Source organism: Mastigoproctus giganteus, chromosome 5 (genome assembly GCF_048544385.1).
Source record: "Mastigoproctus giganteus isolate SK-2022 chromosome 5, ASM4854438v1, whole genome shotgun sequence".
NCBI lineage: Eukaryota > Metazoa > Arthropoda > Arachnida > Uropygi > Thelyphonidae > Mastigoproctus > Mastigoproctus giganteus.
Window position 1 is genome coordinate 81,937,694 of NC_143579.1, and position 22,099 is coordinate 81,959,792.

Here is a 22,099-nt window from a genome sequence, read left to right on the forward strand (position 1 = left end):
AATAAAATAAATAAATTTTGCATATTTGTAGCGTACACCACTTTTGTATCAATTTTAGCATTAGCATTGTAGAGGCATTTGATGCAAAAAAGCAAGCTTATGCAGCATCAGCCAAAAAAAAAAAAACTTCACCCCTCTGTTCGTTCAAAATACCTGTCCGGCTGAGCTTAAACTTATTTAGGCGATCACCCTCCACCACAAGGGATGGCAGTCTGTTCCACCAACAAACCACCCGCTGGCTAAAGGCAAATTTCCGCACGTCTATCCTACATCTGTCTTTCCTCAATTTGAATTTATGCCCTCTCAGGTGATTTTTCTGAGCTAGAGGAAGAATCCCATCAGCATTGAGCATGCTTAAACCATTCAAGGCTTTATACACCTCTATCAGATCACCTCGCTGGTGCCTAGTCTCCAGACACTGTGATTTGCAAAACTTAAGCCTTTCTTCGTAAGAGCACCCCTTTGTTCCATTCACTAATCTTGTTGCCCTTCTCTGTACTCGTTCCAGCAGCTCTACATCCTTCTTGAAATGAGGCCTCCAGACCTGTATACAGTACTCTAGGTGTGGCCTGACCATTGCCTTATACAATGGAATAATCACCTCCTTATCCTTGCTGGAAAAATTCCTGTATATCATTGACAATACTCCATGAGCTACTCTTGCAGCCCGTCTGCACTGCTCAGAGAACTTCATATCTGCCTGCACAATCACCCCCAAGTCCCTTTCATTCTCTACCACTGTCAGTGTAGTACCACAGAGTTGATACGTTGCTCTGGGGTTGCTGTTTCCCATGTGTAGTACTTTACATTTGTCAATGTTAAACTTCATTTGCCACCTCTCAGCCCATCTGCTCAACCTTTCCAGATCCTGTTGCAGCAGCATAGTGTCAGTAGTGTCCTTGACAACCCTGCCAACCTTTGTATCATCTGCAAACTTGGACATTAAGCTTGATATACCATCATCAATATCATTTATAAATACAGAAAACAACAATGGACCCAACACTGAGCCCTGAGGGACTCCACTAATAACATCAGTCCACGATGAGCAGTGTCCATTGATTACCACTCTCTGTCTTCTCCCCCTCAACCACCCCTTTATCCATAGCAGCAATTTGCCTCCAATGTCACACTGCTCCAATTTGTGTAGCAGTCTTCCATGTGCAACAGTATCAAAAGCCTTTCTAAGATCCAAGTATATAATATCAAAGTTATTCCGTGCATCCAGCTCTTTTGTGACTGCATCATAGTATCCAATCAAGTTGGTCAGGCAAGACTTCCCCTTAACAAAACCATGCTGTGTCTGAGCTATAACTGAAGTCTTGTCTAAATGATCCTGCAGTGCTTCTTTAACCAGTGCCTCCATTAATTTTCCTGGAACAGAAGTTAAGCTCACAGGTCTATAATTACTTGTTTCAGCCTTTGATCCTCCTTTGTGAATTGGGGTCACATTTGCACATTTCCAGTCCATGGGTACCTCCCCTGAGTCCAAGGAAGCTCTCATAACTATGGCTAAGGGTTTGCTTACTTCCTTTGCTGCCTCCTTTAATATAACTGGATAGATCCCATCCACCCCGGGTGCCTTTCTTGTGTTTATCTTCAACAGTTTCTCCTCCACTTTACTCCCAGTTATTTCAAGATTCTGTAGCTTACTGCTAGAGTTGAATACACCTCTGGCATTCCCCTTGCTGAATAACTCCTCATGTGTGAATGTCGATGCAAAATATTCATTTAGTTTGTTAGCTACCTGAGCAGGATCATCAACAGTTGACCCATCAATATCAAGTGGACCAATCTGATTCATCCCCTTCCTTCTAGAGTTTACATAAGTAAAGAACTCTTTGCTGTTTTTCTTTGCATCCCTTGCCAAGGATTTCTCGTAATCTGCCTTCGCCTGCCTAACCTCCTTTGTAACTTGGTTGCATATCAACTTGTATCTATCATAGGCTTCTGTGTCATGTGTTAATTTGTAAGTATCCCATGCATTTTTCTTCTCTGCCATATGCCTCATTAGTTCATCTGACATCCATTTTGGCCTAAACCTTGAACAATATTTCTTAGTTGGTATGTAAAGCCTAGTAGCTTCCAAGATAAGTTCTTTGAATGCTTCCCATTTTGAATTTGCTGTTGGTAACATCATCAGTTGGTCCCACTGTATAGAATTTAAATACTGTCTCAGTCCATCGTAGTCGCCTTTACGGAAGCAATAACCCTTCCCTTTACCCCTAATGGTAGTTACCTCTTTCAGTAAATCCCACTTCAGCACACTGTGATCACTGCCACCTAGTGGTTCATTTATCTGCAGATTCTTAATGCATGAAGAATCACTGCTGATAATCAAATCAAGAGTATTACTCCCTCTAGTTGCCTCCCGAACATGCTGATGTAGAAAACAATCATCCAATAAATCCACAAAAGCCCTGCTAGTGTGTGAGTAACCAGCCCCCAAATTCCAGTCAATATCTGGGAAATTAAAATCTCCCATTATAAGACTCTGATTTACTGGCCCACTCTATTTCCCTGTACAGTTCCTTATTATACTCATCAGAGTCATTAGGCCTATAGCACACTCCTACTCTCAATTTTGATCTCCCAATGCTTATGTCACACCAAACTGACTCAACACTGCATTGTCCAGCGATGTCGACTGGCTTCACTTCCTTGGTTTTTATGTGTTTCTTAACTAATAGCATAACCCCTCCCCCCTTCCTATCCTGTCTATCCTTTCTGTAGACGTTGTACTCCCCAAATTGCAGTTCTGCATCCCTTATATCTGTGTGACACCACGTTTCTGATATCCCAACAATATCTGCCTTTGATGTTTTGAGCAATACCTCAAATTCATCAAATTTATTTACTAAACTCCTAGCATTGGTGTACACGCAAGTATACATGCACCTGTTCCTATTCTTATCTACCCTAACACAACCCATGTGTTTACTTGTACCGCAATGGCTCCCAGCAGTCTCTGAAATACCATGCATCTTGTTTTTCAGGCTTCTGCTCATTCTAATAGAAGCAGTGCAAGAATCTCTTTCACCTCTGCCAGTGGCTACTGTCAATCTATTGGTCTTTTTCTCCCCCCAAGCTAGCAGTTTTCCGACCCACCTAAAACTGCCTCGATAGCATCAGCAAATATTCTTGCACCCTTTCTATTTAAGTGTATCCCATCCCTGTAGAAGCAATCTCTCCTGTTAACAAGTACAGTCCAGGCTGAAAAAAATTCTACCCCTTGAGCCTTGCACAATCTTTCCAGAGCCGAATTGATCGACAAGGCTCTCATCATATACTCCCTCCTATCGTGTCTGGGCAGAATTGCAGACACTTTCAAATTCAACCCTAATTCTCGGCTTTTAACTTTTTTTTTTTTTTTTTCCCGGTTATTAATATACTGGCATACACTAATAATCAAATAGACCACGGAACACTTTATTTTGGGCTTTTGCGTAGAGAAGTATGCATAGAGGTAATGACATCGAAAAAGTAGCAATGTAGTGATCTAATATGCCATTTGTATACGATTTAGCCTGTAGTGCATGGGTTGAAGGAGAGAGGGAAGTGAACTGATATCATAAACTAAACTCACTTCCTTATATAAATTTTTTTTTGATAATTGTCAGTATTTCTAAATATTATTAATAATAAATGACCATGGATTTGTGGTTAAAAAAAGGAACTTTAAAACAAGAAGCGAGTACTTCTAGTATTGCAACTGTGGTCGATTAAAAATAACACAATATTGTCACACTTCAAAGTGAGGATGAACAATTGCAGCCTTTTGTTTCCCAAAATTCAGAAGTGAAAAAACAGGATCCAACTAATAAAAGACCAAAATGAGAGTATGATGACAGTTATTTGAATTTCGGCTTTACATGTGTTCGAAATAAAGATTGTTCTTGATGCACAGTGCATCCTAGGTAATAAAATGCGAACAGTTCTTTGGCTCCCGCTAAACTTGTTTTCTTAAGAGTTCCGTAAAAAAGTTTGGGAAATGCTGATCTACAATTTGCAAAATCCTAATTTTATTTGTGATTAAAAAAGTTATCCGCTTTCTTTTCCAAGAAAGCGGATAACTTTTTTAAGAAGTAGAAGTAGAAACAAACTCAAACTAATGAAATGAACTTCTAGCCGATGTTAATTTCCTTTCAGCTTTGCGAGAAAAGAGTGTGGGAAATGTTAACAAATGATTTCTCACAGTCAGGCTGCAATTACTTCAATATATTTGAAGCCTTCTGTCATTTTTAAATGCGAATATTAATAAAAAAATAAATAAAAATTCAGATTAAGAAATAGAAATTTATGGTTATTATAAAAAAATTCTTTTATTTTCAAGGTCGTTATATTGTATGTAAAATAGCATTAGGTTAATGACAAATTGGACGGGACCACCCACATAAGATATTATAACATGTTTGGACATTAAAAAGAGGGTCTCTATAAAGAGCTTTGGGCGCCTCCGTAGCCAGGTGGGAAGGAGCAACAGTGCATAGCACACGCTTCTTGATTATACCGAGGTTCGAGCCCGTCACCACCAAATACGGAGGATGCGGTAAGGTCAGGGAATGATCACCGCATATCCCGGAGCAATATGGCCTTAGTTGCTAATGCTCCTAAAAACCAAACAACAACAACATAAAGAGCTTTGACTGTATATTTGCCATCAGAATCAGAAGGAATCATTGATCTGCTTTACTTCCTCTGTTATCCAGTTGTCCAATCCTAAGGCAGTTGGACAAAAACCTGGAAATTGAAGGGAAAATACACATCCCATATCCTTCATTGATCCTTGAATATAAGGATGCTCTATTGCAGATGCAACTGCAGCAGCCAATGCTCTTGGGGGAAACTTGTTCTAATATTTCTGCAACATTGTCTTACTTTGCAGAATTCATGGTCTTGAAACATAAAAATAAAAAGCAGGCTCTAATTTTTGTGTTAAAAAGTTTTTTCTCTTATAATGAGACATCCCTCACCCATATGGAGACAAGTGCTGTTGATAGAGTACATCTATTATCAAATGATTAAACACCTCTTATTAAAACCTGTGGATCATACTCCCTTCCTGTATATCAGAATTTTTCTTGAAGAGCAGTTTCTGTATGCCTAGTGCAAACAGCTATTGTCCTGTCAGTCTGAATAGCTGTTTCTGATTACAGAATCTTGTATAGGTGGTCAATACCATTCTTGTATAGTATTTCAAAACAAAATACTTAATATCCAAATACAGTGAGCTTTCTAAGATGCTGACCCCATATAAACGTGGGAAGAAGGCGAAGATAAAGAAGAAGAAGTGAGCTTTCGAAGAAACAAGGCTACTTTGGATCATTTAATTAGATCGGAAACGTCTGTCCAACATGTGTCCTAAAATGGAAGCACCTGGTATAACTATTCTTCAAAATGTAAAATTGTATGACACAACTTGGCAATTTGATGTTTTAAAAGACATTTATAGCCTTAGTCTTGGAGATCCTCCCTGTTTTAATTAAATACCTTTTTAGCCCATTGGTCTTTCCTAGTTCATATGTGATCCACCCTCTCTCTCCACCCTTTTGTCAAAGGGGGAGTACCCCAAGGATTAGTTTTAATTGTTATGCTTTTTGCCATCAGAGTGATTTCCATTACTGAATGACTTCCTCAAACTGTAAACAGTGTAAAAGATGGTTTTAGCATATTTTTCCTGTCATGCAACATGACAATTATTAAAAGACTGTTGCAACAAGCCATTGATCAGCACAACTCATGGCATTGGCTAATGGCTTCAGGTTCTCTCTACAGACCTTTTATATGCATTTGTTTACAGGCATAACCTTCATCCAGAACCTGAATCAAGGCTTTGACAAAATGCTGTTCCATTGCATACAAAATTCACGAGACTCATATTTGATAAAAAAAAGTTGACCTTCCTTCAGCATATTCATTAACTGGACTCAACCACATGAGAGGACTGAACATCCTCTGTGCTCTTTTCTGTACTTTGTAGGTTGCAATTGGTGCACATTACTTCATCTGCACCATTCATTTGTGGATGGTACAGATGAAGTAATGACGAGATCTGGCCTACGTAAATGGATGGATCCCATCAACCATCAGGTGATTTGTATTGCTATTGGAGCATTTTGAACATTTTTTATCCAAAGCCTGTGTGGAAGCAAATGGGCCATTATCACTTTGGCAAAAGCAGTAGTACACTTTAATGCACAGAACACTTTAGTCCTCCTTTGATGTGGATTTCTGCTTGAACTGTGTTGTTATTGCATGAGATTATGAAACACGTTGAAGATATTAACTGCCATGCTATTTTGGCTTGCAGAACTTTTCAGTGTTCCATAGTGGTCACTGACCAGTGTGGTACACTGTAAGACATGTGAATCCATCACTTGGTCGTTAGCAACCCTTCGTAACCCTCGTGGATTCACATGACATTCGGCTTGTTCAACTTCAGAAATACATATGGAGTTAATCTGGAGAGTTACTACCTCAAGGCTTCTAAACACTCCTACAACAGAGTGAGTTTAGATTGATTCTACCATGTAATTTTTTCATTTTGTTTTCTTTCAGGATTGGATTGTTGTGGGAAGGGTTAAGTTGAACAGCATGAAAACCTCTTTATTTCTCAATCTGCAATCTGGAAATCTTAATAAAATTTATAATATCTTCTTGCAATCTACAATCCTTATTATAAGAACTTCTGTTATAAGAGGGCTACATGTATATCAGTGGCTACCGTGTGTATAAATCATGTATATCAGTGGCTACCGTGTGTATAGTATGAATCAGAGCTGTAATACTCAATATGTTCTACGTTGATAATAATATTAGTAAATTAATAAGAGGAGTTTACCTCAATATAGTACGTGGAACACTTCCGTATCATACCCTCCAGAAATTAGAACGGAAAAAACGAAAAAATCGACAACTTACCGGTACATTAAAGTAAAATATAAATAATTAAATAATCAATTTAACACAATTCAAAACAATTAAAATTCAAATTAACGCAATTAAAAGAATTAACGAAAATATTCAAAACGATTTTTGAATCGTTTTGAATATTTTTGAATCGATTTTTGAAGTAATTACTTCAAATCTATTTTTACTTCAAAAATCGATTTTTGAATCGATTTTTGAGGTAAGGAAGGAAAATCGTTTTGAATATTTTCGTTAATTCTTTTAATTGCGTTAATTTGAAAATTTCATTAATTCTTTTAATTGCGTTAATTTGAATTTTAATTGTTTTGAATTGATTTTGAATTGTGTTAAATTGATTATTTAATTATTTATATTTTACTTTAATGTACCGGTAAGTTGTCGATTTTTTCGTTTTTTCCGTTCTAATTTCTGGAGGGTATCATACGGAAGTGTTCCACGTACTATATTGAGGTAAACTCCTCTTATTGATTTACTAATAAAATAAATACATACATATATAAAGCCTATAAAAGATATATACATTTTTTGTTTGCTATTTTGCTTTGTTTTTAATGAAATTGTTTGTTTTTCTTTCATATCCATATCTTAATAATTCATTAAATTTCTAAGAAATACATGTTTTGTTTACATGTTAGGGTTCTTGCTTCAAATGAAGTTCTGTCAACGGATGAAGATTCTAGTTCAGAGGATGACTCTGATATTGAGGAAATGGGAAAAAATATAGAAAATATGCTTTCAAATAAAAAAACCAGTTCTCAGGTTATTCTTATAATTTTCATTATATAAATTATATAATTATTTTATTTAATTTTCTTTTTTTTTTTTTTTCCATTGAAAAAACAGTGGATCTGAACTTGTCGTGAACTTGATTATGCTAATTTGAAAGAGCTGAGCATAGCTTCATTGGCTGAGACCTAAACACTGCCATGTGGTTATTAATAACAATTACATGTTCACTTCCACCTTATGTGAGAGAGAGATTTAATGGTGACATGATAACGAATGTAAAATGCCCTGCAAAGAATGAAGTTTAAATATGAAAGTGGGAATTACAAAAACTTTCTCAAGCCTTTGTTTCAAAACTTGAGGTTGATTCTTAGCCCTCATTTTAAAAATACACAATGATCCTACTTAAAACATTGCTCAACTCTGGCATTGTTTTTTGCATGTGAAAATGCAATGTGAAGTTGGCCATTGCCAAATACTTCAAACTTTCCATAGTGTGAAAGTAATATTGATAGCACAGTGTATACTATTTTAATGTTTCTTATTCCAGTGATAATTGAATTGGTAAACTGGCTTCTTAATGGTTTTTGAACAGAACCATCAGCAAGGCTGAACTGGTCTGATATGTCAAGAATTATAAACATGTATACATCTCTTACCTTTTGCATATTTACTGTGACATGTGAAATCCAAACCCTAAACCAGAAGTGCGCAGGAGAGCTAAATAGAGAGATTTCAAAGCTTCGTGAGCTAGAGAAACCTTGTTGAAAAAAATTCTATAGTTTTAAAACTGTCTGCATCTTTGAATTATTGATGACAATGCAATATTTTTTATAGATAATGTATCATATACATATATACATAAAAACAACATTCCTAAACTTACTTAGGGTGGTTAGCACTTGGAGTTAAATTGGAAATTTTTGCAGCGAAGTCCTAAATATTAGTGATATGTAGTATATTACCATATACTACAAATGTCCTGTACTGAATACATTTAAATACAGGTAACCCTCATATAACACAGTAGTTAGGTTCCTATAAAATCTCGTGTAGTGTGAAACCATGTTGTATGGGACTAAGAACCATTACAAAAAAGGGAGATTACATTCCAAAAGCTAATAAAAATATACCATTTTTTTTTTATAACTATCACAAACTTAATTTTTATTAAAAATAGTAATAACTGAACAAATGTCTTACAAACTGTGATACATATATGTCAGATAATGTACGTTCGTTTAATTTTCCTCCTCTTCATCACTGCTAAGCACAATCCAATGAGAACATTTTCTCTGTTACAGAATATCTTCACCTTCTGAACTTTCTTCTGCAGCATCTAGATTTCGTGTATCTTCTGCTCTCCTTAAAAAATTTGTAATGTGGACTTGTTTGCTTTTGCTTGATTGATCTTAATATTTTTCATGCTATGGAGCTAAGCATTTTTGAAACTCCATTTTGAACTTTGTACTCCTTTCAGTTGGAGGATCTGCATTCAAAAATTAAGATTCTAATTGCTCGGCTAAGTTTATGCCTTCATGTATGCCTTTTAGTGAAAAATTTGGAACTTCTGAATTTTCATCTACGCATCATCCTCTGAATTGATTTGGTTTACCTCTGATACCATTTCCACCAAATCCACTTCACCAGCCTCTTTTTCTACCAGTAATTCTTGAACGTCGTCAGTAGTCATATCATCAAAACCTTCCCCTCCTTCTGACTTATCAAGTTTTACTATCGCACCAATTCCGTTTTGTGTCAGTTCAGCCATATTTTCTGAATGAACTGACTCTGGCCATACATTTTTCCAATAAATATTTATTTAATGTTGACAGTTTTACTTCTTTGAGCGATAAAGCTATGATTCCGATACAGTCCACAATTGAAAAATGTTTCCATGCGTCCATCATTTCAATAGATTCAGAATCATTTTTTTTCCAAAATCTATTGTAACCATTTTCTGATGTAATGAGTTTTAGATATAATGCCTCAATCTAATTTAAGAAGTTGTATTAGTTGGTAGGAATTACTTCAATGTTTGGATGGCTTGCTGTATCCAATAGTAAGAAAACTTGGAAATCTAGATTTTTTAGCTTTAAATTGTTTTCCACAGCTGACACAAAACAGTTTAGAAACCGTTTTTTTAAATAAATCAGCAGTTATCCAAGCTTTTTTATTTGCTTTCCATTATACCAGTAAAGCGTTTTTATATATACCTTTCATTGCACAAGGGTTAGAGGATCTATAAACTAGCATAGGTTTTATCATCTAATCTCCTGATGCATTATCTGCACATGAGTGCAGTAACACATCAGGAGATTAGTTGATATTAGATTAAAATCTGGTGTGGTTTTCTCTTTTTTTGAAATAAACATTCTCTTGGACATTTTTTCTGCCAAAGACCTGTCTCATCAACATTGAAAACGAACTTAATGTGGTGTGTATCCATGCTCTTCAATAAAAAAATTTTTTAGAAATTCTTCTGCATTCTTCTTGGCAGCTTCATTATCAGCTGATGCACTTTCCCCTTGAATTGTTATGTTATGTAATGAGAAGCAGTTTTTAAATCACTAAACCAACCTTTACTGGCAAACTCCAGGTTAACAGAAGGTTCTCCATTTTCGTTTAAATGGTTATAAATTTTTAGTGCCTTTTGTTTAATTACATTGCTGTCTAATGGGATCTGTTTTTTACTTAGTACTTCTATATAAAGAATAAAATTATTATATATATATATAATTTGTATTATGAATTGTAATTTTGTTTATAGTTATTTGTTGTAATAATAACAACTATCATATAACATTTTTTTTAAATATTATATATATATACACTTATACATATGTTTGAATAACGTGTAAAATAGTTGGAAACTGAATCTTTCATGATAAAATAAAAATAAAAAGGTACAGTAAACATCAGAGGCAGCAAAAAAGCATATTCCTCTACATGATGCTATAGTTCTCATATCTGTTCTATTTTTAATTTTTGCTACATCAGGACCACCGCTCTTCAAGTCCTCTGCATTGGCGGTTCGATCTGGAGATCGGGTGGCCTACTGATCTTTCGATCGACTCGCCTTTGCGGCGATTTGTCTAGCGATCCAAATGCAGCGATTCCCTGACCATTATTGGCCTTGTGGTCCTCTGTTAAGATGGGGCGTAATGGTCAGTCTATTTTTGTTTTATTTTTGTTTTATTTTACTATAGTGGTCTAGATCTCTGTTGGTAATATTTCACATAAATTTGGACCTGGTGCCTGTCAGAGGGGGTGCTGTTAAATTTCTATTTTAATTAAATTTCAAAATTTAATGAATAATTTGTTATTCTTATAATTAGATGTTCTAAATTATCTTAGAGATTTTCTGCTGCAATATTTTTACTCTTGTTACCCCTCTCTTCCTTCCCTGTTTGTTTTGACTCTTAAGTTTAATTTCGACTATTTTCGCTCTTGTCTTGCCTTACTGCTGGCATTATTTTTATAATTTATTTGTATGGCTGTATATATATATATATAGAGAGAGAGAGAGAGAATCGGATGTAACAGGCAGAAAATTGAGTGGGGTGTCACAAAATAAAATAAATTACTTAGGGATGCCGTTTTTAAAAAATGGTTGAAAACCGCTGTGTTAAAGTAACATCAATGTGAATTTTGGTATTTCTTCATTATTGCTTTAACTCTCAATCTATCATTAACTGTTTTGTTTTAAAGACATAAAAGAATTTAAGAAAAGTTTTTTAAACTCTTTTATTTGAGCCTATTCTTGCATATAATTATCAAATCAGTTGCTATAAAACAAAATTTTAAATTATTGGCCTTTCTCACATCCACTTATTGAAGTGTGCTGGCTTCACATTTTTCTACAATGTCTGACTGGTGTCCAGTTGTTGGGTCACACAGCTTTTTCAAATTACAGATTCAGTTATCCACATTGAAGATAACACCCAAATCCTGGCATTAAAAAACATATTTAAAGCATGCTGGTTTTTTAAAAAAAATAATTAAAAATATGTTTTCAATATAAAATAATTTTTCGCAGTTATGTTCATAATAGATTGAAAATTTTAAGCTGATTCAGATATATAATTATATACAAAAATGTTACTTGATCTCTTCAGATCAAGTAGCATGTGAAGGAAATTAAAATATAAAAATAATTAATTATCATTATGACTAAGTCTGTTTGTCCTAGTAATGTGTGTTTTCTAATGAAATCATATTTTCATTCTTTACACTCTCTTTTTTTTTAATGCAGAATATTTTAAACTGGCTATAAAATCATATTAAGTTCTGTTTTTCAGAAGGAATATAGTAAACTAGTCTTATTTATTATATATATATATTTTTTTTTTTTTTGATACAAAAGTATTTTACTTTAGATACAAATGTATTTTTTCTTAAGGTAATAATGAATTTTTATGTATTTTCTTAGCTTTCTCATGAGCGTGAGGAAGCAGAAAGAAGAGAGCTACAGAAATTAATTATGGGAGAGGACAGTTTTAATGAAGAAAAGAAAAAACGAGACAGAGGTAATACATTAAGCTGTTGAAGATTGAAATAATATTTCTTTATTATGGTACTTTGATAATTCGTTGCTGGAATTCAGAAAAAAAAATTGACTTGAATGAAATTAATAATATAAATTATAATAATCTAATAGTGTTTATAGAATAAATTTTGGTAAACTAAAAAAGTGCATCACCTTGTTTTTTTGTTAGAGGATTTTTGGTATGTTTATGACATTGTTTATTATGGGAATTGTGGTATATTTAGTATTAGTGTTAACAAAATGATAACAAGGAAGCAAGCTTATACACCATCAGAAAAAAAAAAAAAAAAAAAAAAAAAGGGGGATAAATGTAAATTTTTCACTCAATTAATTTGCCTGTTTCTTCAAATAATTTGTCAACTTCTTTAAATGTACTTAAACTAGCAACTTCCACAACACTAGAGGGATGTTTATTCCAAATCCACACATGCAACTATTGTGCAACCATCCTTTTCAATTTTAATTTGTCCCCTTGTGTCTGTTTGTTAATAATAAAAAAGACTTGTACAATTATGAGTAAATATAAAGAATGAGTAAATATAAAGTACAGAATGAGTAAATATAAAGATGCCATCCGTCAGCATTTAATTTACTCAACCGTTTTAAGCTTAAGACTTCACCTAAATTTCATGTACAGTTTTTGCAATTTACAGAATAATTACTTGTTTCTGCATCCTTTCCAGCAGATCTGTGTCCTTAAAATGAGTTTTCCATACCCATTGCGCTACTTTATTATGATGGGATAAACATCACTTTTTTTTCCTTCTGGCAAAATTTTTGTATAATTTACACAACTCCCACAAGCTGCTCTAGCACCCTGTGTGCACTACTTAGAGAATTTCATGCTGGGCTGATAATAAGGAAAAAAGACCTGTACATAATTGTACAAGTCTTTTTTATTATTAACAACCTTGTGTTTTGTGCTCCTCATATGATCTTTCCTATGATAACTGCTACCCAGATGCAGCATTTTGAATGTGTTAGTGGTAAATCTCAGTTACCATCTTTAGTAATAGAGGCATGTTTTGCAAGAGAGCAAGCGTATGAGCTTATGTAGCATCAGCCAAAAAATAAAATAAAAATAAATAAAAAAAATTCATTCACACAACCATTCCCTCTAAAAGATTGTCCAGTTCCTCCTTAAATTCATTTAACCTATCAACTTCCACAATGACAGATTGAAGTTTGTTCCAGCAATTAACTACCCAATGGCTAGAGGCAAATTTCTGCACATCTATTCTATAACTGTCTTTCCTCAGTTTGAATTTATGCCCCCTTAGGTTTGTAATCTAAGCAAGTGGAAGAATCCCATCAGAATTCAGCATGTTGAACCCATTCAAAACCTTATACACCTCAATCAGATCATCTCACAGGTGCCTAGTCTCTAGCTGCTGCAATTTGCAGAATTTAAGCCTCTCTTGGTAAGAGGATCCCATCATTCCCCTCACCAATCTTGTTGCCCTTTTCTGTATACGCTCAAGCAAATCTACATCCCTCCTAAAACGAGGTCTCAAAAAACCTATACGCAGTACTCAAGGTGTGGCCTGATCATTGCCTTATACCATAGGTTCCCAAAGTGGGCAGTACTGCCCCCCCCCCCCAGTGGGTGCTGAAGCCTTCGGGGGGGGGGGCGATAGTGGGTTCAGAAGCAATTGGGGAGCAGTCCAGGGGTCGGTGGCTCCTTATCCATATTTTTATCTCCAGTGGACCCAGTTCAAAGGTCATCTAATAAATTCTATAATTTTTACTCTGTGGACACAGCTGAAATTCGCTATAGGTGAAGCCAGAACTGTTTTCTTCGATTTTCCCACTTCAATTTTCAAAACCTTCTATTGAATTTCACGCAAATGACAAGAATGTGACATCAAGTGTGTATTTTTTAGGCCTTTTTCTGTTATTTTTCTAAACCCACCCTAATTAGCCCAGGGCCTTTGAAATGCAACAACACGAGCTACTGTGAGTTGACATAAGAAGCAATAAAGCGAAACAGTAGCAACAACTGTAATGCTAATGACGTAAGCTTGACCAATCAATTATATCTCCGCGTCTGTTGATTCGTTTGAGACAGATTAAGCACGAATTTTAAACTAATGCCGTAGCGCGTTTCATCTTCAAGGCTGTTTTGCTGACGTAATAATTCATGAATTGATATTGATCGTACATTTTTGCTGTTTAGGAATAAGTTTCATTATTTTTTGTGTGCTTTGCCAACAATCATCCGTCGAAAGTGTGATAGATAAGTGGAGTCATATAAAGTGTAAATTAAATCTTTTATTTTGTGAATATTGTTCAAATTTTATTACTTCATTATGTCTGAATCTAAGAAGAAATGTCGACAGTACAGTATTGAGTATTTGAAATATGGTTTTATTCAGTCTCCTACGAACCAATTATTACCTATGTGCTTGATTTGCCAAAAAGTATTTTCAAATGAAGCAACGAAGCCTTCTAGGCTACAAGAGCATTTGACTAAAATGCATGCTGACGAAAAGGATAAAGATTTGTCCTATTTTCAAGTACTAGAAGAAAAATATTTTAAACGTCCAACTGTATCAAAACTTTTTGCGTTGTCCACTAAACAAGGTAATGACGGATTACAAGCTTCTTATAATATTTCATTATTAATCGCAAAAGTGGGAAAACCACACACAGTTGGTGAGGAATTAATTTTGCCGGCAGTAAAAGAAGTAATAAACACTGTGCTTCATAAGACAGCATCAGATATCAGGAAAATTCCTTTGAGCAATAATTCAGTGCAAAGAAGAATCGATGAAATGGCTGAAGATGTTGAAAAATCATTGTACGATTATTTGAAGACACCAATTTTCCATTCAACTCGATGAATCAACTCTCCCAAATAATGAAGCACTACTCTTACATACGTACAATTCATAAAAGAAGAAAAAGGTTTGTCAAGGATTATTATTTGCTAAAAATTTGGAAGCGGATACAAAGGGAGAATCTATATTTAATACCATGAATAAGTTTTTTCAAGAGAAAGACATTCCAATTCATAATATTTTGTCTGCTGCTACTGATGGTGCTCCAGCAATGACAGGGTGCCACAAGGGTTTCATAGCGCATTTGAAACAAGCAGTACCAAATGTACTTGCTATACATTGTGTTCTTCATTGCCAACATTTGGTTGCGAAGAATTTAAGTGAACGCCTGCATACGTCGCTCCATTACGTTATTAGAGCAGTCAACAAAATTAGAAGCAATTCATTGAGTGACAGATTGTTTAGCCAACTTTGTAGTGAAAATGATGAAGATTTCAATCATTTGCTGCTTCACACAGAAGTTCGTTGGCTTTCGAAAGGTATTTATCTGAATTGATTTTACAGTTTGTTTCATTTGGTACTATAGTTCCTAGAAAACAGACGACGGATTGCGGGCCAACCTGATTACATCCAAAAATGACATCGCTTATTTGACAGACCTCTATAAAATATTTAATGAAGTCAATCTACAATTACAAGGTGATGAATTGAATTTAATTAAAACAAAAAACGTTATTGCCCCTTTTGTGGGGAAACTTCTTCTGTTCAAGCGGAATCTAGGCCGAGGGGAATATAGCCACTTCTCAAATTTATCAGCAGTGTCTCTCAAAAAGGAAGATTTACTTACATACTGCCAACACTTGGAGGTTCTCCATGCTGATTTTAATGAGCGATTCAAGGATATTCTAAACATGAATATACCAAATTGGGTTCTATATCCTTTCTCACATGTAAACACAGCAGGATCATCAAATTTAGAAGAAGAACTCATAGAACTCACAACAAATGAAGAACTAAAAATAAAATTCAAAAGTGGATACCAAGAGTTCTGGCTTCAGAAATCAATACTGACACTGTACCCTGGATTATGGGAAATAGTGAAGAAATTTTTAATTGCATTTCCATCTCCTTATTTGGCTGAGCATGGGTTTAGTGCTGTAGCAAATTTACCATCTAAGAAAAGGAACCAATTGCATATAACTGAGCGTGGTGATTTACGACTATTTTTAATGAAAGTTGAACCCGATATTAACAAACTTTTAAAAATGCATCAGGCTCATCCTTCACATTAATTTGTTATATTTTCTTTGTATTTTTACTTTGTAAGTTCGAAATAAACAATTTTCTAATACCATTTGATGGTATTTTAATTATTACAGTAAGATTTTTACTAATGTAATACAATCTCCTAATATATATTCCGAATTTTCATATTTAAACCATTGTATGAAACTTCACATTAATTTGTTATTTTTGCTTTGTATTTTTACTTTATAAGTTTGAAATAAACAATTTTGTAATATATTTAATGGCGTTTTAATTATTACAATAAGATTCTTATTAATGCATTTGCAATCTCTTAATATGTATTCCGAATTTTCATATTTAAACCATTGTATGAAACTGTGCATAATGTTATTCGAGCATACACTTTACAATCTTTACATATGGGCTATGTTTCATCAAAATTGGTATAGCAATAACTGTGTTCAAGATGAAGCACATATTGGCCACTACTTTTTCAATAATTTTACGGCATAAGCAGTAATGTATCATTAGTTGCTATTTACGTTGAAAATATCAAACAGCTTGAATGCGGAAAACTGTTATAATGGGGAGCGCTACAAAATTTGGATAATCTTTTATTACCCTTCACGGCCATAAAGCCAGGGGCTTACAGTTTCCCAAACTTGGGAAAATTGAACAATTATTTACAAAAAGGTAATTTTACAAAGAAAACATATTATAATACAAAGGAGAGAACTCCTTACGAGAGTTAAATCTGCTTGAGCTGGCTTAACATCGAGATAAGAGCACCAGCTCAATCAGACAGGAACTGGTGCAAGGTATACATCAGTCATTGCTGATTAGTCCTACTCGTCATAATTTTTTTCCGGTAAGTCCGGTCAGCAGCGAATTTGTTCAGGTCGGCGTCCAGTGCCTGGGTTTGCTTGAGCATCTGCTGAGGAAGGAACCTGTCCGAGAGATGGAGTCGTGCTGAATGCGAGTAGAGCTCGGGATTGGCCCTAAGGGCAGCAGGGGGGATCCTCCAGCCACAGGTATCCCAGAATGAAGGTGTTGCCATTATGCCTGTTATCATCTTGACTGTTGCTAGGAGGCATTGGTCATCGATTAAGGTGGGAAGCCGTGGAATTCCGAGAGAGTTGGCAAGCTGTGTGGTACGAATCAGAGCTGGAAGGTTGTGCTTCCTGTTGGCCCACTTTAGGAGCCAGAATTCTGTGGCAAAGAGTGGTTTCTTTATTGACGGTGCCGCTGACGCCCAAATTTCAGCAGCATAGAGTAAAGGTGGAAAGATAACTGTTCTTATGTACCTCACGGTTATCTTTTTATCTGTGATATGAAGGAGATGCTGTTTTGCTATCCACCGGAGTCTTGAAGCACGTGTGAGGAGCATATCCATGTGGGCGTTGAATCGAAGTTTTGGGTCGAATACAACGCCCAGATCACGATGGCTGGACACAATTGGGATGAGGGTGTTGCCGACCGAAGGCTGGAGAGAAGAAGCAGTTTGCTTCAATGAATACACCATGAATTCGGACTTAGCAGGATTGATCTTGAGCCCAAACTGGCAGAGGTAAGATGTGACTGTGGTGAGAGTGTTGTTAATTTCCACTTTTACCAGATCTAGGCCTTGACCGGGAATGATGGGAGTGAGTATCTTGATATCGTCCGCATAGCTCAGTAGACATCGAGAATGTGCAACCAGTGGGAAGATAATGGATGAAAACAGAAGGCCCGAAAGGACCCCTCCTTGTGGGACTCCTGCGGTGACGGATCTAGTAAGGGTGCGATCTCCTGTATGAAGCTTTATAACTCTGTTATTCAGAAGAGAGGAGAGAAAGCATAATATGTTCCCTGTGATCTGGAAGTGGCATTCCAGGAGAGTGAGAAGTTGGTTTACTTGGACGGCATCAAATGCAGCCTCAATGTCTAAGTAAGTCACAGCTAGTTCCTGCCTATTCTCCAATGCTGACAAGATAGTATTCGTGGTGGCTAGCAGATTGGTGATCGTTGATCTGTTTGGAAGGGAGTAGTGAATTTGGACTGGATTACTGGGCAAGATCTGCTTAGTGAGGATGGGGAGTAAGGCCTTCTCCAGGAGCTTCAGCAGGCTGGAGGAGTTGGAGATGGGTCGGAAGTGTTTAGGTTTTGATGGCGACTGAACTTTGGCTAAAGGTTTGATGAGATAGTTTTTCCACTGCTGTGGGAAAATTTTGTTCGAGAGTAACTGGTTGAAGATAATTAAAAGTGGCTGAATAATGTACGGACTTAGGCATTTGAGCATGAATTGGGGAACTCCATCATCACCGGTGGTAGACGAGGGAGGTAGAGAATTGATGGCTACGATCAGCTGTTGTTTTGTAATCTGAATGTTGTTCAACACTTCTTGCTGGATGGGCTCTGTTAGTAGAGCTAGATCTGAGTTTGGCATAGGAATACGGTTAAATCTTGTGACGAAATCGAGCCACAATTCAGGATCAAGTTGTAAAGGAAAATGAGGGTTCACTTTCTTGTATGGAATTTTTCCTTTAGCCAGCTCACGGTTAACATATAATTTGATTGCCTCAGATTTCAGACGATTAAAATGAGCCCGTGCCTTTGAATAAACGATACGATCATTGACATTTTGAGATTGTTTCCATGTGCGATGGAGCTGTTGCTTCAGCTGGAAACTCATTTTGAGTTCAGAATTCCACCAAAGTCTTGTATATGGACTGATTGTGATCTTTTTAGAAGCAGCATATTTGGCAACCGTGTTGATCCAGTTTGTGAGAATGTTTACAGCTAGTTCTGGGTCACAAGTCTCTAAGGCCACCCAGGGAATGAGAGAGGCGGCTCTGATGCACTTATCTACGTCAAGTAAGTTGGGGCTAGTAATGTCAACCTTTGTTGTTGTCCTTCTCGCTTCTAATTTGGGGGCTGGCAGATATGCGGTTACATGCATCGGGACATGATCAGAGTCAAATGACGTTTCTGTAATGTAATCAAGGGTGCAAGGGAAAGAGGCTAGAACTAGATCTAAGAGGTTATTCCTCCTGGTTGGAGCTTCATTAATAAGTTGTAGGTCAGCACATCTCAAGTGTGTCAGAAAATCCTTTTTCAGATTAGATAGCTGAGGAGGTAAATTGAAATCACCACAAACTAAGTGAGAAGCTGTGGGATGCAGCTGATTGATTAACCAGTTGGAAACTTCAAGGATGATTTGCTGGGACGGCTTTGGGGGTATATACAGCACACAGACGTCAAACGTCACGAAGTTGTATCCTAACGTAACGAAGATTGCTTCATAGTTAGGAGAGTTACTGGATTTATTATCCAATAGCTTGAAAGCGGATTTCTTGTAGAATAATGCGACGCCTCCACCCTTGCGTGCAATCCGAGATGTGAATACGACCCCATAATCAGCTGGGGCAGCTGCTGCTAGGAATTCTTCATCATCATTCAGCCAGGTTTCGGTGATGGCGAGCAGGTCAAAATGTTCGGAGAGCAGAATTTGCTCCATAGTATCAAGCTTGTTCCTAAGACTACGCACATTCTGATAAAAGATGGTGCAGGCAGGTACTCTGGGTACTTTGATACGGACGGGTGGTCTCTGACATGGCACTACTCGATTCAGCGGGGTGTCTCTAGGACTGATGAGCACAGGGATCGGCATATTGGTGTTCTGTGTCTGTGATTCTGGTTGCGGTAACAAGATCTGCGATTGCTATGAATCAGGGTACCATTGGTGGGAGTCTTTCCCATTACTTCTATATCGCTGCCCGAGATATGGCATAACAAGAGCTCCAGCAGGCCAGATTTCAGGATTGAAGAGTGCTTCAAAATCTGCATCAGCTACATCGATCTTAAAGGAGGCGTAGGTGGGATATTTCGTGGATAGCTTAGTGACTCTACCATTCATTTTGAATGCAGCAAGAAGGTTTTGCACATCATCGGCTGAGGTAGCAGGGGAGAGCCTACTAATGAAGACATTACGCATCCGCTTGTCCCTCATTCTAGTGTTCTCAATTTGCATCTTGCTGAAGTGCAAATTGGTTCCAATAACTTTAAGATTGGGGCGCAGTTCTTTAAGAGTTGGATTACGGGTCAGTGGCTGTTCTTTTGTTCGTTGGCTTGCAATCATTGCATACGTTGTAGTGTCTCTATGGGTCTGTACATTAGATACAATCGTAGTCCCTGTATAATGGTTACCCCTCACGTTGTTTGAGGTGGAGCCACAATTGCTATGTACTTCCGCAGCCAGAGCATTATCCAGTCTCGAGCGCGAGGACCCCATATGTGAGCTTTGTGATCGCGAAAAGGGGCAATTTGGCAGGTTTTGCTCCTGATGACTTCTTTGGATCTTCTGGGAGGCAGTATTTCCAGAGTATTCGCTGGCATCTGCTGTGATTTCAGGGCACACAACTTCAGACTCACAATTTGTAAGAATGGGGGATGGAGAGGAGTCATGTGATAATAAAGATGGGGTGGTTTGGGTAGGAGCTCTCGGTTTCGCATGAACGTGTCCGTCCGGAGGATGCTGCTCATGATGGTTATTTTGAACAGCAAGATCACAAACAGAGTGCTTCAGGTCATCAAAGTTTTTTCCCAACACCTCCAATGTTTTATGCATGCATTCATTTCGTTCTCGTAGTCGCTTGTTTTCAAGCAGTAGGTCTGCGAGGATATTATGAATTGTGGATAGCTTCATGCATAAAGTTGTCTCGATATTTGTGAGGAGCGAGACAAAGAGTGGACTGTGTTCGAGTGATGCTTGATTAACTATTGCTGAGATCTCTGTTGATAGGATGTTATCCTGTTGGGAACTACTTAATTTTTGCATGATGAGATTTTGTTCTGCCAGTAATGAGTCAGGGGTCAATTCCACATGTGAATCTGACGATCTCAGTTTTTCCGTGTGTACTTCAGGTGCGGGTTGGGTCCTGTGCTCAAGTGAATCCGAAATTTGGTTAACGTCGTTGTTAGAAGTTTCACCAGTTGTTCCTAGTGACTGCATATAATTTTCTCCCTTACAGGGGGGACACTGCCATACTTTCCGTCGCTGCTTCCCGAGCCTCTTTAGGTCCAACGCGAGACATTCGCTTCCGTATGTCTTGAGACAGGAAGTACATTCTATAGCTACGTCCGGAACAATGCCACAAATTACGCAGCTTTCATTATTTGGGTGATCTTGCTTTAAAGGCATTTTCAGATTTTAGGCGGAGATAAAAGGATTACGAGTGGGTTGAAAAAGAGTTTACAATTGTGTTTAGTAGTCAAAGTAAAAGTGGTCTGTTGAGAGCGTTGTCCAGGCAAAAGCTGACAATTTCCAAAACTTCGTTGCCAGGCAAATAGCAAATCAAAACAGCATAAATTATTAACTTTAATCGGAGCTCATTCGCAGGCTGCCACACACTATACGCGCACGAACTTTCTCCAATTCAAAACTTTATGTACGTATCGTATTCCCAGGATTATCCACTAGGCCTAACTGTCAACAATGCGTGTGTTACTACAGCAAAGCGTTAGCAGAATACTAAGCCTAAAGGGATTTGGTGGATGACGAGAGAGTACAGACCAGATAACCCTCGTAATAACAAAATTTTTTCACTCACTTAATCCACTTGCGAAGTTCTTTTAGCTGGTACACTTTTCCAGTGGAAGAAAACACTTTAAACACATTAAAATAACTGAAACATTCAGGAGCTCCAGAACATGTGGCTACTCTGAATGACGGCCATTACTCCCTCCTCTGTCTTGCAAAGTGGGCAGTGGCCCAAAAAAGTTTGGGAACCTATGCCTTATACAAAGGGATAATCACCTCCTTTTCCCTGCTATCAAAATTCCTGTATATCATTGACAAAACCCCATGGCCTGCTCTTGCAGCCTGTTT

At 36.9% G+C, this 22,099-nt stretch overlaps 1 protein-coding gene across 1 annotated transcript in view; it reads left to right on the forward strand.

Annotated features, from left to right (window-relative positions):
• Positions 1 to 22,099, forward strand: part of Taf1 (TATA-box binding protein associated factor 1) — an 818,869-nt gene that overhangs the window by 538,949 nt on the left and 257,821 nt on the right. The window contains exons 25-26 of the mRNA XM_090374096.1: positions 7,566 to 7,689; positions 12,089 to 12,185. Coding sequence (XP_090230222.1) covers positions 7,566 to 7,689; positions 12,089 to 12,185 — 221 coding nt within the window. The remainder of the gene's footprint in view (positions 1 to 7,565; positions 7,690 to 12,088; positions 12,186 to 22,099) is intronic.